General features: G+C 39.6%; 1 protein-coding gene across 1 annotated transcript in view; it reads left to right on the top strand.

Annotated features, from left to right (window-relative positions):
- LEO1 (LEO1 homolog, Paf1/RNA polymerase II complex component) overlaps nt 1-11,273 on the top strand; it is a 37,150-nt gene extending 25,877 nt beyond the window's left edge. The window contains exons 9-12 of the mRNA XM_038580433.1: nt 200-335; nt 2,899-3,085; nt 4,978-5,075; nt 11,091-11,273. Of these exons, the coding sequence (XP_038436361.1) occupies nt 200-335; nt 2,899-3,085; nt 4,978-5,075; nt 11,091-11,195 (526 nt within the window). The 3' untranslated portion in view covers nt 11,196-11,273. The remainder of the gene's footprint in view (nt 1-199; nt 336-2,898; nt 3,086-4,977; nt 5,076-11,090) is intronic.
- Nucleotides 11,274-12,791: the final 1,518 nt, after the last annotated feature.

Below are 12,791 nucleotides of genomic sequence, written 5' to 3'. Positions count from 1 at the left end.
TTTTACTTGTAAGATAAGAATGTCTCGGTGAGTCACAGAGTGGGGAAAGTTTGGAATCCCTTCACCTGGTATATGCCCGTTTTTGTTTTTTTTTTTCTAGGGAAGAGGAAATGGTCTCTGGTCTCTTGTTTTTGTGATATCGATATGACTGGCTCACAGATGTACCTGGTAAACAGGCATTTTTGTTCATTTCTTGCAGACCTCACTCTACAGACAGTGCCACACATAGGAAGATGACCCTGTCACTTGCAGATAGGTGCTCGAAGACACAGAAGATTAGAATATTACCAATGGCTGGTCGTGATCCTGAATGCCAGCGTACTGAAATGATTAAGGTACATTTGCTAAGGTTTATCCTGGGATTTTTGGTGCAAGCATACCTCAGAAAAACTTGAGGTTTGGTTTCAAACCTCTGCAATAAATTGAATATCACAATAAAATGAATCAAATGAATTTTTTAGTTTCCCAGTGCATGTGAAAGTTATGTTTACACCATAGTGTACAGTAGCATTATGTCTAAAAAAAAAAAAAAAAGTATGGACCTTAATTTAAAACTTTTTTACTAACCATCATCTGAGTTTTTCAGCAGGTCATAACCACTTATCACAGATCACCATAACAAATATAATAATGAAAAAGTTTGAAATATTGCAAGAATTACCAAAATGTGACACAGAGTTAGCAAAAACTGTTGGAAAAATTGTGCCTATGGACTTGCTCGGTGCAAGGTTGCCATAAACCGTTCAATTTGTAAAAACTACAACAACACGGTATCTGCAAAGTGCACTAAAATGAGATATAGCTGTATGTTAAGAATAGCATTTCCCAGAACTTTGTTTCCATCTCTTATTGACCCACCTTTTCTCTTTCTCGCCAGCGTGAACTGAGAGCTGGTTTAATTCCCTGAGCATTTGCCAAACGAGTGGTGTGATGATGGTCCTAAAACACACAAGGGCTTGGGTTTTTTCTCACTAGGTCCTGACGGTTCAGGAACAAGCTGGTGACTAAAGGATCTGAGCTTGGGCATATCATTTCAAAGATGATTTAGAGAGCTATGTCTGGCTTAGAATCTGTGTCAATAATTAGTGAAAATGCTAGAGATGTAGTAAAATAGAATAAAAATAGATCAAAAGTTTGGGAATATGCCTAAGGAGAATCAAACAAAGAGCAGCTGGCAGTTTTTAAGGTCCATTTATAATGTTCTACCTGTTAGGTTTTCAGACTTAGACACAGCTACCAGTTAGGCACAAATTCAATTCTGGGGCACTGTCAGTGATGGGAGCGTAGGCTTGTATCAACACCACTGGCCTTTTGTGCAGCACTTGCTTTAAGAAGCCGAAGTGCAGCAGAATAGTTTTATTCTCTGTCTTCTCCATCTTCTCTGATAACTGCTGGATCTCCCTGCCTGCTTTCATGTGGTTCTGTTCCCTTGTGCACCAGGGAGGTGAAGACATGCTGATTGCCTCAGGGTATTTCTTACCGGTTCACTGTCAGACTCTGCTGATGGTCTGACCCTACGCACCTGCTTTTTCTTCATCCTCATGTTTCATTCATAGAGGCAGGTTAACTAAAGTAGATTCACAGCACTGCCTAACCCAGTGGTATGTAGGTGCATTAACTTTGGAACCTGACTTCTTTCTCCATTTCCCTACCTTTTCTCCTCAAGCCAAGGTAGCTGTAGGAACCTTTAGGCCTCAGTCTCAGCATTATTAGAAGAGCCCTCTTCCACTTCCCCAGTTTCCATGGAAATGCACAAGGAATGAGCTAGTTCTTTTTTTTTTTTTTAATTTTTATTTATTCATGAGAGAGACAGAGAGGCAGAGACATAGGCAGAGGGAGAAGCAGGCTTCCTGTGGGGAGCCCGATGGTGGGACTCAATCCCAGGACTCCTGGATCACAGCCTAGGCCAAAGGCAGATGCTTAACTACTGAGCCACCCAGGTACCCTGTGAGCTAGTTTGTTCTTACTACCTCTTTTACCAATAGTGATTTTTACTCTATACTCTGTATAACCTTAATGAAAAAGTTACTGCATGGAATGTCTAGCAACATAGAGTTGTGTGCAGTAATACAGAGCAATTAAATTAAGAATTCAAAGAAATGCTATAATGTCCTTGACCTCTCTTATTCTGTCTACCTTATAAATGCTTGTGGATTGCCAGGCAGAGGAAGGGTATGAGTGTTCTGCTTTGGGCTCAGAGACCCTCCCCTATGCCAGCGCCCTCCCCATCCTGTCATCCGGAGCTCTGGGGAAGCTCTCTGGAGTGAGATGCCCAGACAGGAACATCTAGGCACCAGTGTTGTTTGGTGGTGCCTGATCAAGCCGGGGGTCTGTCAAAGGGGTTAGCAGACACAGCCTCCCTCAGGCAGAAACACACTGGGCATGAATGAGGTTCCTCAGGCTGGTTGCTGCTCTCTGGGCTCTGAGCGGCTGGTGGTGTAGGGGATGCTGCGGCTCCCGAGGCCACGTTTGTGCCAGTTCTGATTGGGTGGTTGGCGCGAGGGAACCTACTGCCTCCTCATCCTGTGTTGTCTTCACTCCTTAAAACTAAACAGGATCGCTGTGTATGGTAATAGGGTTAAAATGGAGAGAATTGCAGAAATAGGTATTATCCTGGGCTGGGCATTTACGTGTTCTTTATAGTAAAAGTAGTTTCAAGTGGTCAGTAACCTAGTTCACTTTTTCTTTTTTTTTAAAGATTTTATTTACTCATGATAGACGCAGAGAGAGACAGACATATAGAGAAGCAGGCTCCTCGCAGGGAGCCTGATACGGACTCGATCTCCCTGACTGGGATCATGCCCTGAACCTAAGGCAGATCCTCAACCACTGAGCCACCCAGGCGTCCCTAAGCTAGTTCATTTTTTAAAGTTCAGTATTTTATTTGCTTCTTTACAGAAAGAAGAAGAACGTTTGAGGGCCTCTATTCGTAGGGAATCTCAGCAGCGCCGAATGAGAGAGAAACAGCACCAGCGGGGACTGAGTGCTAGTTACCTAGAACCTGATCGCTATGATGAGGAGGAGGAAGGCGAGGAGTCCATCAGCTTGGCTGCCATTAAAAACCGATATAAAGGGGGCATTCGAGGTGAGTATGTAGAGCTTACATTTCATAATTTCTGGGTTCAGGAATTTATTTTTGCATTTGGCTACTCTGAATGCCCAGTCACTGGACATTGTATTTTATTTATTTATTTATTTTTAGAGAGCAAAGCAGGGGGGAGGGGCAGAGGGAGAAAGAGAGAATCCTAAGCAGGTTCCACATCCAGCACAGAGCCTGAGCTGGTGCTTGATCTCACGACCCTGAGATCACGACCTGAGCCGAAATCAAGAGTTGGACACTTAACCATCTGAGCTACCCAGTGCTCCTGGACATTTTACTTTTAAGGAACCAGTGTTAGTGAGTGATACATTTCAAGGGCTACTGAACTAAGTAAGACATTGCAGAATTCTTCTTGGTGAGCCTGAAAGGGTGGGAACTGCTGTCTTGTTCTTTTTGAGGGAACAGAGACTTTGGGAGGTTGAGTAACTTGCCCAAAGACAGAGTTGGTAAGTGGACAGTTGTTGAGTTAGGGTCATCTGACTTCTGAGGCATCCTTTTTTTTTTTTTTTGAGGCATCTGTCTTAACCACAATCGGGCATCCAGGGATTTCCCCACATCACGGATTTCCCCTGCATCAAGGTGACATGCTGAAAAGTAGACTTAACCTAAAGTAGAAGACTTGGCCTGGATCCCTGACCCGACCTTGCCTGCTCTCAGTTCTGCCACTTTTTAGTGCAATGAGTTTTGGAAAGTTGTAATACATACCTTCTGTTACCTCATCAGGAGAAAACCAACCTATTAATAATAATAGTACTTATAAGATGAGGTTGTTTTGATAATTAAATGACATAATACACATAAAATACTTTGCCCAGCACCTGGCACATATGAATTCTAAATAAATGTAACCTAAAACCATTGTTACTATTCTTACCAATTGTTAGCTTCAGGCAATTGACTTCATATCTCTGAATATCGTGTTTCCCATCTGTAAAATGAAATTCTAATCTTCTCTAGATTAGCCTGATAGAGCTTTTGGAACCACTGTACAGTGTAAGGTATACCACAGGTGACCATGCATCCTAGTTTTGTCCCTATCGAGTGACAAATTTTAAGAACACTCAAATTTCCCTTCTCTACCATCTATAAAACTCCTTTCTCCTTTTCTTCTAGTGACAGCATTTGTTCTGGTGAGCTATTACACCCTTCCTGCCTACTTATTATTTGGGACTATAGTACAGAGACTATTTTTTTTGTTGTTAGTGCTGATTTCTCGCAGAAATGATTAATTGTGGAAGTAAACCACATAAAAACTAAAAAACAAAAAAATTGAGGGTGCTCTTAGGGAGGGAGATCTATAATACCAGAGATTATAAACCTAACTGATATGTTCATTAGCTTTCAGTTCCATGGAAGGCTCTGGGTTTTCTTGCAAAGGGGTTGGTCTAAAGTCAGTTTAGTTGTATTTTATTCCATCCTGAGGTTCATCTAGCCTGGGGTATCAGTGCAGACTGTACTTGTCTCTCTCCTTTTGAAATGTCCATCAGACAACAAATGGTCTTTATAGGACTAGGAAGCCTCCACTTGATTTTATCTTCAAAGCTTATTTTGAAATTCAGTTATCCATCATGAAAGAATGACTCGGGTATCAGTAGCTTGTTCTGGAGAAGTAGTGGTGTTTGTGTCTTTAGTGACATTGCACACAGCCTTTTTAATACTTAAAACTGGTCAGATGAACCATTCTTGTATTTGGAGAGGGTAAGTGCTTTATTTCAACATATTAAATCTTACATTTTTAAATCAAAAATATTTTAATGATCTGTTTCTTTTGGAAAAAATGTACAGAAGGAACTAAAGACATCCGTCAGAAGAAAAATCCAGAAGTGAACAAATCATTGTCTTTGAAAGTCACTAACAAATCATTTCTTTGGTTTCAGAGGAACGAGCCAGAATCTATTCGTCAGACAGTGATGAGGGATCAGAAGAAGATAAGGCTCAAAGATTACTCAAAGCAAAGAAACTGACCAGTGATGAGGTAAAACCAAATTTATTCGATGCTAGAGGTTTACCGTTTCCTCAGTCCACTCCTGGAATGAAGAGTAGCTCCCAGCCCAGGAGCACGGACAGATGTCTGTACACTTCACTGAAACTCAGGGAGATAAGTGCAGTGATTGGACCAGGAGTGGCCAGAGGAGAGTCTGATCCTTTGTTCAGGTGGGTGTTGGAAGGCTGCTCAGAGGAGACCTCAGAGCAAAGTCTTAGGTTGCAGGGCACTTGGGCCTGGAGGGCGTCCTGGGGGGGATGGAAAGGCCTGTGAGGAAACGTGTGGGGCCCTGAGATATTAGGACTTGACTAGTGACTAGAAATCATTCAATGTGGGTTAGATCAGAGGGTTTATGTCGTCTTTCTCTTGTTTTTAATGTATTTTTAATGTTTTTTAATTTTAAAGATTTTATTTATTTATTTGAGAGCATAGAGAGAGAAAGTGAGTGAGTACAAGCAAGGTGAAGGGCAGAAGGAGAAGCAGACACCTCCCTGAGCAGGGCTCCTGATGTGGGGCTTGACCCTGGGTCTCTGGGATCATGACCTGAGCCAAAGGCAAATGCTAAACCAACTGAGTCACCCAGGCCCCCCATCAATATATTTTTTTAAATTATAGAAACAATTCTTCGGGTAGAAAAACCTGTTTCTTTTTCTTTAAAGGAAGTAGTATTTGAATAGTATTGAGTAATTCAATAAATTAAAATGCTATTAAAATAATATTTCAAAGTAATTTAAAAATATATTTTTAGCAGTATTCTTTCCAAATTATAAGAGTAAATGTGCTGAAAAGTTTTAAGTCTTTCTTGAGTTATAATTGACATTAATTTTAGGTATACAGTATAATGATTGAGTCAATACATGTATATATTACAAAATGATCACCACAGTAAGTCTAGTTAACATTCATCACACATAGTTACAAACTTTTTTTCTTGTAGTAAGACCTTTTAAGGTCTATACTATTAGCAACTTTCAAATATATACAATACTCTGTTATTAATAACTATAGTCACCATGCTGTACCTTACATCGCCAGGACTTCTTTTAATGGAACTTTTTTCAATCTTTTTTCTTTTCTTTTTTTTAAGAATTTATTTATTTGAGAGAGAGCAAGTGAGAAAGAAAGAGCATGAGTGGGGGGAAGGGGCAGACTCCCCACTGAGCAGGGAGCCCAACTTGGGGCTTGACCACAGGACCCTGAGATCATGACCTGAGCTGAAGGCAGACGCTTAACCGACTGAGCCACCCAGGTGCCCCTTAGATCTTTTTTCATCTTTGATGTTCTTAAATTGTACTGTGATACCTATTTTGTATTTCCTTTTATTTTTCTGGTTGGGATTTGTTCCTGAATGTGAATTTGCCAGTTCTGAAAATTTCTCAGTCATCAGTTCTTCATTCTTTCTGTCCTTTCTTTATGAAACTGATGAAATGCATGTTATTCCTTCTCTGTCTTCTATGCCTCTCAGACTTTCATGTTTCCCTTGTCTTTAAAGGTCTCTGCATTCTGTGATATTTTCTCAGGGCTGCCTTCTAGTTCACTGCCCCTGTCTTCAGCTGTATCTCATGTTGTTAATCTCTGTCATTGAATTTTTACTTTTAGTTTTCATCTGTAGAGGTTTAGTTTCTTTCTCAAATTGGCCATTTAAAAAATGTTTAGTTGCTGTTTCTTTTTCAAATTGGTCATTTTAAAAACTCCTTTCCCCTAACTCATATTACCAATTTCTCCTTTTTATGTCTAAGTGTTTTAAACCTATATATATAGTCTTTTATGTCTGATAATTCCATTGTCTGAAATCTTGACAAATGTGATTTTATTGCCTGTTTACTGGCTCTATCTCTTGATGACTTATTTCTCTGTGTTCTGTGATTAAATGATTGATTTACTTAGCTCAGATCAATGAGAATTTTTGAGACCTAGGTTGATGGGTTCCTATAAAGATGATTTATATTTGCCTCTGGCTGTTGTGTTAAGCATCAGCCACCTAGGATCACTTTGTTTGTTTAAGGGAGGGGGAATGGGAGAGGAAGAGGGAGGGAGAATCTCAGGCAGTCTCCACCTAGTGTAGAGCCCAATGGGGCTCGATCCCACAACCCCGAGATCATGACTTGATCTGAAATCAAGAGTCAGACACTTAACCCACTGAGCCACCCAGGATCACTTTAAAATATATACTCTTGGAATGAAGTCTTTTTAGATTACTTGGAAATAAGAGTTCTGACTTGAAGTTATTAATCTTCCCAGAATCAATTAGTTAATTTTTCTGTTTTTTAATGATGACAGATAACTCTTTGATGTGAACAGTGGCTTTAACTCTCATTCTGTGAAAGCAGCTTTCTCATAGTATTTAGTTCTAGTTTATTCTTTTTCCTCCAGAATCCTGTTCATTCTTCAAAGAACTCAATTGCACACAAACTTGTATATGTGAGAAAATTGAGAATGCCAACTTTTTGTTCTAAATTGAAGTATAGTTGACCCACAGTGCTACATTAGTTTCAAGTGTGTATAATATAGTGATTCAACAAGTATATGTTATGCTTTGCTCATACAAATTTGCTCATGGCAAATTACAGCTCACTGATCTAATCTAGCCTGCCAACCATTTTTTTAAGTAAAGTTTTATTAGACAGCACCATGCTTATTCATTTATGTAGTCTATAGATTTTTTTTTTTTTTTTTTTGCTACAGTGTCAGAGTTGAGTAGTTAAAACAGAAACTGTATGTCTCACTAAAGCCTAAGACATTTGTTATTTGGTCCTTTACCAAAAAAATTCACTGACCGCTTCCTCATAGATGTGAGCCTGGGCTTATTTCTGGTTTGCCTTTATACTAAAGCATTAGTGCTTTGGGGTCTGCTCTATAATCTGCTCCAATTGGCCTTTGTCTACTGTCCCCAGCACCCACAAAGCATAAAAACCAAAGCTCATGTTGACAGTTTGGTAAAGGCCTTCAAGGACAAAGCCCATGTTAGTACTCTACTTACCTCTTGATTTCACCTAATTTTTGGCTTCTCTTTCATTATACTTTATTTTCTTGCCATCATATTGATTTGTTTATATTTTCATTATTATTAGTTATTTTCCATGGGAGAGAGGGATTGTTTTGTCATATTGAAGGAAATAGATGTTGTGTTTCTGTTATCCATGGTTTTAATGTATTTTGATCATTTTGGTTTCTGAGAACTATAAACTTCTGTGACACTCTTATGTGAAGCAGAATTCTGTGTTGCATTATTATTGGTTAATCACAACAGCTACTGTTTGCCAGTCATTGTTGGAAGAGACATACTATGGAAGATAACTGGACAGAAATTGCCATTATTCTGCAATATACTTGTTTTAAATTATTTATTTTTATTTTTTTATTTTTAAAGATTTTATTTATTTATTCATGAGACACACACAGAGAGAGAGGCAGAGACCTAGGCAGAGAGAAAAGCAGACCCCATGCAGGGAGCCCAATGTGGGACTCGATCCCAGGACTCCAGGATCATGCCCTGAGCCAAAGGCGTCCCTCTGCACTTGTTTTAAATTAGGTAGGAAACATCTTAATGATAGTTTTATAGTGTGTTGCACTGTTGGCAAGTGGAAGCCTCATGTAAGCAGATTACTGTTTTATTTCTTGGCAAGCAGGAGCTGTGAATGAAAATTGAGAATTGCCATGGAACTTCTGTTTATCTCTAGTATTTTCAGAAATGAGATTTTTAAATGTGATCCATCAAATATCTGCCTTCTAGGCTGGTTAAAACCTGTAATTGCCTGACTTAAAAATGCCTCTTGTGAATGCCTCCTAGCTATCATATTATGGGAACTACCCTCTACCTTCCTCACCCAAATACTCTGGTAGGTCTTCCTGTATCCGTCCATTCCCCTTTCATGACAACGAAGATATATTTCTTCTGCCTGGACCTCACATCCTGTGGCCACTTTCTCCTCACTAAAGTCTTTCCTATGGGTGACAGTGGGAGAGAGAGGCTAAGGGCTCCAACCTGCTTTAGGTCCCTCTCCCTGTTTGTACACTAAGCTCCATCCAGACAGCATGAGCCTGGGTGAGATGCAGGGGAGCTTGCAGATTCTAAGTTCCCAGAGAACTACCATTATTAGCAGAGCTTTCTGTGATATGGGGGGGGGAAAGGGTATGAGTCTGGATTATAATGAACTGGATTATTGAATCTTGGTCACTTGTATGGCCTTGATCAAGTCCTCTCACATTTCTATGTCTGTTCCCTCCTCTCTTCAATGGGATTTATGCTTGCTGCTTGCAAAGTTGTTGCATAATAATAACACATACAAAAGTACTTAGTTCAGTGACATGTAGTATCTGAATAGGAAATATTAGTTTCCCTTCCCCAACAGGGTCTAAGTTACAAGAAAGGAGAAAAGTAGCTTTTTTTTTTTTTTTTTTTTTTTTATCCTTCCTTATTTTTGTAAGCAATAACAACTTTAGAAAACCTAAATAACTTGAAAGGTAGAAAAATGGGTAAGAGGAGAAACTGGAAAAAGGAAAGACTCAAGTGTAAAGAAACACAAAGAAAACAGAAAAGAAAGGATCACGACCAGTCCTCAGCTTTCTTAGGTAGAGCAGGTGACCTGCGAGGATTACTTAGAAAGTGGTATCCAGGGACACCTAGGTTTGGATAACTTCACTGTTGTCACCTGGGAAGAACTAAGTGTAGGAGGACATCTGAGTCTCTTCTGGATTCATAACTTTCCCTTTGAATTCTCCTATGGCACTTCAGGTCTGTGGAGATACATTTGGAAAAAGAAGGCAGGAAACAAGTGTGGGATGGTATCTTGTTCTTCAGAGAGCCAGCCATAGAGACCATCAGAAAAAATAGATATGCCAGCTTGTACATCCAGAAGCATTCTCTGGTCATCGTGAGAGGTGCTTGGCCTTCCCCAACTTTAGTCTTCAGGCTATTCATCCTGTTTTATTTTCGCTGAGGAAGCTAGTTAGGGCAAATCTGGAGTGTCATATTCTCTATCAATTCATTTTAGTCAGTATTCGATATTATTTAGATATTGATATATTCTGTCTGTAAAAATTGTTTTTAGATAACTTCCTGAATTATTTATTTCTATTAGAACATTGTACATGGTTTTAAATAATGCAGGACTTGTATAATAGGCCTTTAATTTCTTCAAATATTTTTTATACCTGTATGATGTGAGTTTTTAGTATATTCAAAACAGGAAATCATTATTTTTAAAAATTGGTCTTTAAAATACTGAACTTTTATTTTTTAAAAAGGTTTTATTTATTTGAGAGGGAGAGTCAGAGTGAGTGAGAGAGAGCATTAGGGTTAGGGGGGCAGGGGGAGAGGGAAAGACAGGTTCCCCACTGAGCAGGGATTTTATTTGAGAGAGAGCATGTGTGGGAGAGAGATCACAAACAGAAGGGGAAGGGTAGAGGGAGAAGCGGACTCCCCACTGAGCGGGGAACCTGATGTGGGACTCAATCCCAGGACCCTGGAATCATGACACGAGCCGAAGGCAGGTGCTTAACTGACTCAAATGCCCTAAAATACTGAATTTTAGATAATGAAGAGGTGAAATGCTAAGGAAGCAGAGGGAACTTTAATTAATTGCCTGTTCATAATAAAAATATTTGTCAGGGCCAGTGGTTATACAGGCAGACTTCTTTGGACAGCCCTGACTCTTCCCAGTCCTAGTTTCTGGTTTCGTATATGCCCCTTCTCTCCATGTACAAGGCTTTCCTTCCAAGAGATTGCTTATAATTTCTTAGCTCGTCCTTGTAGTCCTGAAGTTGGGTTGTTTATATTTAGTTTGTAATTAGCTCTGGATAATTGTCATTTTTAAATGCTTCTAGTACTTGTAGATTTGGAAACTGGCCATGACCTTTACCACTGGTTTTATTTATCTGGTGAATGTTCTTATTTAAAAAATTATTTTGTGTTTTCAGAAAATTATTCAGCTTAGAGCTACTTTCGATAAATCTTCCTAGAAATGTTCTCTATTGACTTTTAGATTTTTAAAAATTTTATTTTAGGAAGGGGAACCATCTGGAAAGAGAAAAGCTGAAGATGATGATAAAACAAGTAAAAAGCATAAGAAGTACGTAATCAGTGATGAAGAAGAAGAAGATGATGATTGAAGCACAATGTGGAAACACTATGTATTTTTTGTACAGTTTATTAAATATGTAAACATGAGTTATTTTGATGGAAATGAATTGATTTGCTTTTGTGTAATTTTAATTGTAATAAAAAAAATTTTAAAGCAAGTATCTGTTCAGGAAATCTACTTTTTTCTTAAAGCAAGTTGATTCTGTGTCAGCCTCGCAGGAAATCTCAGGTTTCAGTGAGTTCCTGTTGCTCTGCCTCTCCCCTGTCCACCCCAGAGAAGTCTCCTAGTTGGGGCCAGGTGAGGCAAGCGAGGCTTTCCTCTGAGGTGCAGAATTTAAAGGGGGCCCCAAAAGAACCTCTAATCATTTCAGTTTGCTAGGGCTGCTATAACATAGTACCACAAACTGGGTAGCTTAAAACCACAGAAATGTAATCTCTTGCAGTTATAGAGCCTAGAAATCCTAAATCAAAGTATTGACAGGTCCAGGCTGCCTCTGAAAGCTCTAGGGAAGAATGCTGCTGTGGTTTGTCCTAGCTTCTGGGGGTTTCTGGCAGTCGTTGGCTGTTGGCTGCATAACCCCAGTCTTTCCTTGGTCTTCACATGGTTCATTTCCAAACTTCGTTTGCTCTGCGTCTCTGTATGCTTTCAGATCTTCTCTTTCGAAGGAATCAGTGGATTGAGGACTGACCCTAATTCAGTGGACTTAATCTTAACTAATTATATGCAAAAACCCTTTTGCCAAATAAAGTCGGTTTCTGAAGTTCTGGATAGACATGAACTTGGCGGCAGAGTGGGGTAGGGGGAGGAAAGGGTGCCCCTCATTAGCCCATTATAGTAATCAAGATAAATAAAATTGTGATACAACACTTTAAAAAATTGGACTAATGCAAAAAAACCATGATGGACAAAATGTCAGAATTTTATGTAAACAGGATCTGATGGCTGGAATTAGGGTAAGGCAACTTAGGAGAGCTGCACAAATACAGAGCTGGATGGATCCCCACTTCAATTAAACTTTCGATATTTTGTTCATGGTTTTTCACATGAAGTTTTATTATTTTAATTTTTTTTTTCAAATGAAGTTTTAAAAAGATTGTATTGCAGTATCATTTATCTTGATGACTGAGATTTTGGCACCCCTTATATTTTTCACCCAAGGTTAAGTGTCTCACTTGTGCATCCCAGTCCTGGCCCTACTTTCTCACAGCATGATGGCTGGGATGCAAAGATGAGCAACCTCAGAGAGGGAACCACATAAAAGCTGTATTACCTTTTTTAGGTTTTCTGGCTAGCACGGAAAGTCACATCAAAATCCAACACAGGGATCCCTGGGTGGCGCAGCGGTTTGGCGCCTGCCTTTGGCCCAGGGCACGATCCTGGAGACCCGGGATCGAATCCCACATCGGGCTCCCGGTGCCTGGAGCCTGCTTCTCCCTCTGCCTATGTCTCTGCCTCTCTCTCTCTCTCTCTCTGTGTGACTATCATAAATAAAAATTAAAAAAAAAAAAATCCAACACAATCTCTTCATTTAAAGTGAGTCCTTAAGGTGAGCCTTTATTCAAAGGGAGGGAAATTTGGTACCTCTTGATGGTTGGAATGGTAAAGGTATTTTTTTAATTTGATT

The sequence above is a fragment of the Canis lupus genome, chromosome 30, assembly GCF_011100685.1.
Source record: "Canis lupus familiaris isolate Mischka breed German Shepherd chromosome 30, alternate assembly UU_Cfam_GSD_1.0, whole genome shotgun sequence".
NCBI classification, from domain to species: Eukaryota; Metazoa; Chordata; class Mammalia; order Carnivora; family Canidae; genus Canis; species Canis lupus.
Note: the sequence above shows the minus strand (reverse complement) of the source record. Positions and strands in the feature narration are given on the sequence as shown.